This window comes from Sceloporus undulatus, chromosome 5, assembly GCF_019175285.1.
Source record: "Sceloporus undulatus isolate JIND9_A2432 ecotype Alabama chromosome 5, SceUnd_v1.1, whole genome shotgun sequence".
Taxonomy (NCBI): domain Eukaryota; kingdom Metazoa; phylum Chordata; class Lepidosauria; order Squamata; family Phrynosomatidae; genus Sceloporus; species Sceloporus undulatus.
The window spans coordinates 122,768,117-122,771,609 of NC_056526.1; the positions used below are offsets into that span (position 1 = coordinate 122,768,117).

At 43.7% G+C, this 3,493-nt stretch overlaps 1 protein-coding gene across 5 annotated transcripts in view; it reads left to right on the plus strand.

Annotated features, from left to right (window-relative positions):
• Positions 1-558: 558 nt before the first annotated feature.
• The window catches only part of EXOC1 (exocyst complex component 1), a 37,868-nt gene continuing 34,933 nt past the window's right edge, over positions 559-3,493 (plus strand). For 2 of the 5 annotated variants that reach the window (XM_042468300.1, XM_042468301.1), the window contains exon 1: positions 559-578. Coding sequence is in view for 1 of the 5 variants with exons in the window: in XM_042468303.1 (XP_042324237.1) it covers positions 1,103-1,107 (5 nt within the window). In the remaining 4 variants the exon portion in view is untranslated. Of the gene's footprint in view, positions 579-976; positions 1,108-1,913; positions 2,021-3,493 lie in introns of those variants that run through there. The other 3 variants (XM_042468303.1, XM_042468304.1, XM_042468306.1) reach the window with 3 other exon arrangements.

Below are 3,493 nucleotides of genomic sequence, written 5' to 3' on the forward strand. Positions count from 1 at the left end.
ACAAGAGAATCTGAGTCAAAGCTGTAGTAACATCTCTAAAAAGGCACAACAATTTATCTCAGTAACAGCACCAATGTGGCATAGTGGTTTGAGTGTTAGACTAAGACACGAGGAGACCAAGGTTTGAATCCCTGCTCAGCTATGGAAACCCACTGAGTGATCTTGGACAAGTCATACTCTCTCATCTGCAGAGGGCAAATACCCTCTGAACAAATTATGTCAACAAAACCCTGTGATAGTTTCACCTTACGGTTGCCATAAATCAGGGCCTCATTCCCACTACCTCATTCCCACTACCTTTTAAACCAGATCGCAAATTGGTTTGAACCAGTTTAAATGCCCATGGTTTGCACTTGAACTGAATCGTTTAACCCACAACTTTTTAACACTGATTTTTTCCCATGTCTTTTTTAATAAATCGATTTCGACTAAGTGTGAACCAGATGTGGACTGGAATCAATTTAAATTTGCCCTTTATTTTATTTTGCAGCAAGAAAATGCGACCGGGGCAAATGTAGTATGAACCATGCTCTGCTGCCGAACCGATCCATTGATTTGGACCGCAAAGTGATTTGTTTGTAAGTGGGACTGCGGCCCAGAAATGACTTGAAGGCACAAGAAATACAACAAGTACAAATAACTACAAGTATTTGTTGAAATTGCATTTCTGCATGTTGCTTAACTAGGGTCCAAAACACACTACGGATATAACCCCATTTGAGACCGCTTTAACTGCCCTGGCTCAATGCTAGGGAATCCTGGGAGCTGTAGTTTTGTGAGACACTTAGCCTTCTCTGTCAGAGAGCTCTGGTGCCACAATAAAGCAATCTCAAACTGGATTATTTCTGCAGTGTGTGTTTTGGACCTAGCAGCCTGTCTCTAGCTTTGGGTTGATCATTTGGATTGATCTGTTTTCTGTCCTGGGTTTGTTATTCAGATAGCTATGGTTATTCTTCTGGATCTTGAAAAGGAAGTGCACCATTTCAATGCACACTCAGAAACCACATCCCACATGTGAGGCTGGCTTCTACATATTTTTATTGAACCACACTAGTTACCATCACGTTACCACCAGGTGCAACATCTAGATTATTCAAGTCAAATGTGGTACTGTACGTATGTACACTAATGCACACACACACAAACATATATATCATATCATATCATTTTATTCATTTTTATCTGCCTTTCTCCCAATAGTGGGACTCGAATAACAACATATTTAAAACAATATAAGTTAAGGCCAAAACAAAAGCCATAAAAGTATGAATATAATTGAACAGTTAATCCATGGAGTTAAACAATTAATTCATTATATATATATATATATATATCCCAAAAAACCAAACCCTGATTTTGCCATTTTATACAAGGGGCACCATTTTAGTATGCCATTGTGTTTAATGGGGATTGAGCATCCACACATTTTGGCATCCAAAGGGGAGGAGGTCCTGGAAGAACCAATGCCCGGGGCAGTGGTTCTCAACCTTATTGGGCCTCCAGGTGTTTTTGGACTTCAATTCCCAGAGGCCCCAGTCATTGTGGAGGAATTCTGGGAATTGTAGTCCCAAAATATCTAGAGAACCAAAAGGTCGGGAACCAATCCCCAGAGCATACCAAGGAGGACCCCACTGTAATTGCAAGCCAATAGAGGACTATGGTTCTATCTATCTCAATTTGTTCTCCATTTGTTTTTTTGGACTTCAGATCCCAGAAGCCTCAGCCAACGTGGCCAACAGTCAGGAATTATGGGAGTTGAAGTCCAAAAAAAAATATCTGGAGGAGCCATAAAATGGGGGAAGATTATGCGTGGAACACCGGAAGTTCCTAAAGGTGTCACACTCTAAAGTCTCCCCCTTCTCCCTTCACTTCCGCTCTGAGTCTCTACAGTTTGGATGTGTCTCTATGGTTTCTATGTACTTCCGCTCAGGCGACAGAGGCAGGTGGGCGTGGCTTCGTGGCTGGGCGTGGCGAGTGGAGGCTTGTCTGAAAGCGTCTGAAGGGGCTTCCAGTTTGGGAGGTGAGAGTGAGGGGCGCGCAAAGCCTTGGCCCAGGGAGGGCCTCAGGGTGCCCCCTTCCCTTACGCCTTTGCTGTCACTCCTGGGACCCCTTCTGTCAAAACCCTTGTTTCCTTCCATCATCCTCCCTTTCAAAGCCCTTCCCCATCTTCTCTCTCTGTGCCAGTGGTCCTCCAGATTATTATTATTACTTTGAGACTACAACTCCCAGAATTCCTCAACATTGATCATACTGACTGGGACTTCTGGGAATTGAAGTCCAAAAACATCTGGAGGGCCCAACGGTTGACCAGGCGTCCTCCTTTTTTCCAGGACACCTCTCCTCTATTTCCTGCCTCCTCTGTCCAGGAGGCATTCCCAAAAATGTCCTCCATTTTAAGGTTTAAGAAGCATGGCTTGACATTTCTAGGAGTGTCTGGATCTTTTTATGTGGCCCTGTCCTCCATTTTCTTGGAATGTCCCACATTTCACAGTACTTTGTCCTCCTTTGAAGTGATAGACCAGAGGTCCTCCTTATCCATGACACTGCCCTCCATTTCAACCCTCTGTCCAGAAGGCATTCCGAAAAGCCCTCCATTTTGAGCAGGACTAAGATAAGAAGCATGCATTTAGATTTCTATGAGTGTTTCGAGCTTTGTCTGGCCCTGTCCCACATTTTCCCCTGAGTGTCCTACATTTTGTGGTGACTTGTCCTCCTTTGCGGTGACCATACTTTTCCAGGACATGCCCTCCATTTCTTCATTCTGTCTAGCCGGAATTACAAAATGTCCTCCATTTTGAGCCTCAGAAACATGAGTTGCGTGTTTTTAGCTTTTATTTGGTCCTGCCCTCCATTCCCCCTTTGGATGTCCTCCATTTTGTAGTGCCTTGTCCTCCTTTGCGGTTAGGAGGACACATCTGGTCTCCTTGATGCAGAGGGATCTTGTAGCCCCTTTGAGGCTGACTGAGTGAAAGAAGTTGCAGCATTAGCTTTCATAGTTCTCCACTGTAGAAATAATGCAGTATGACACCACTTTAAGCGTTGCAGCTCCATCTTAAGGAGTCATGGAATCTGTAGTTTTATAAGGCCTTTATCCTTCTCCGCCAAGAGTGTTTGTGGTGCCTCCCCAAACTGCAGATCCCAGGATCCTGTAGGAGGGAACCATGGCAATTAAAGTGGTGTCAGACTGCATTATTTCTACAGTCTATATATACAGTCTTAACTGTAGAAATAAGGCACTTTGATTGACACCAATTTAAGTGCTGTAGCTCCATCCTATGGAATCCTGGGATTTGTAGTTTTACAAGGTCTTTCGCCTTCTCTGCCAAGGAGTGCTTATGGTACCTGGCAAAACTACTGATCTCAAGATTGTGTAGGATGGAGGCATGGTGGTTAAAGTGGTGTCAGACTGCAATTGTAATGCTGTTAATTGTTTTATTATCATTTCTGTTGTAATCCGCCTTGATTCCTCTGGGAAAAGGCAGAATATAAACAA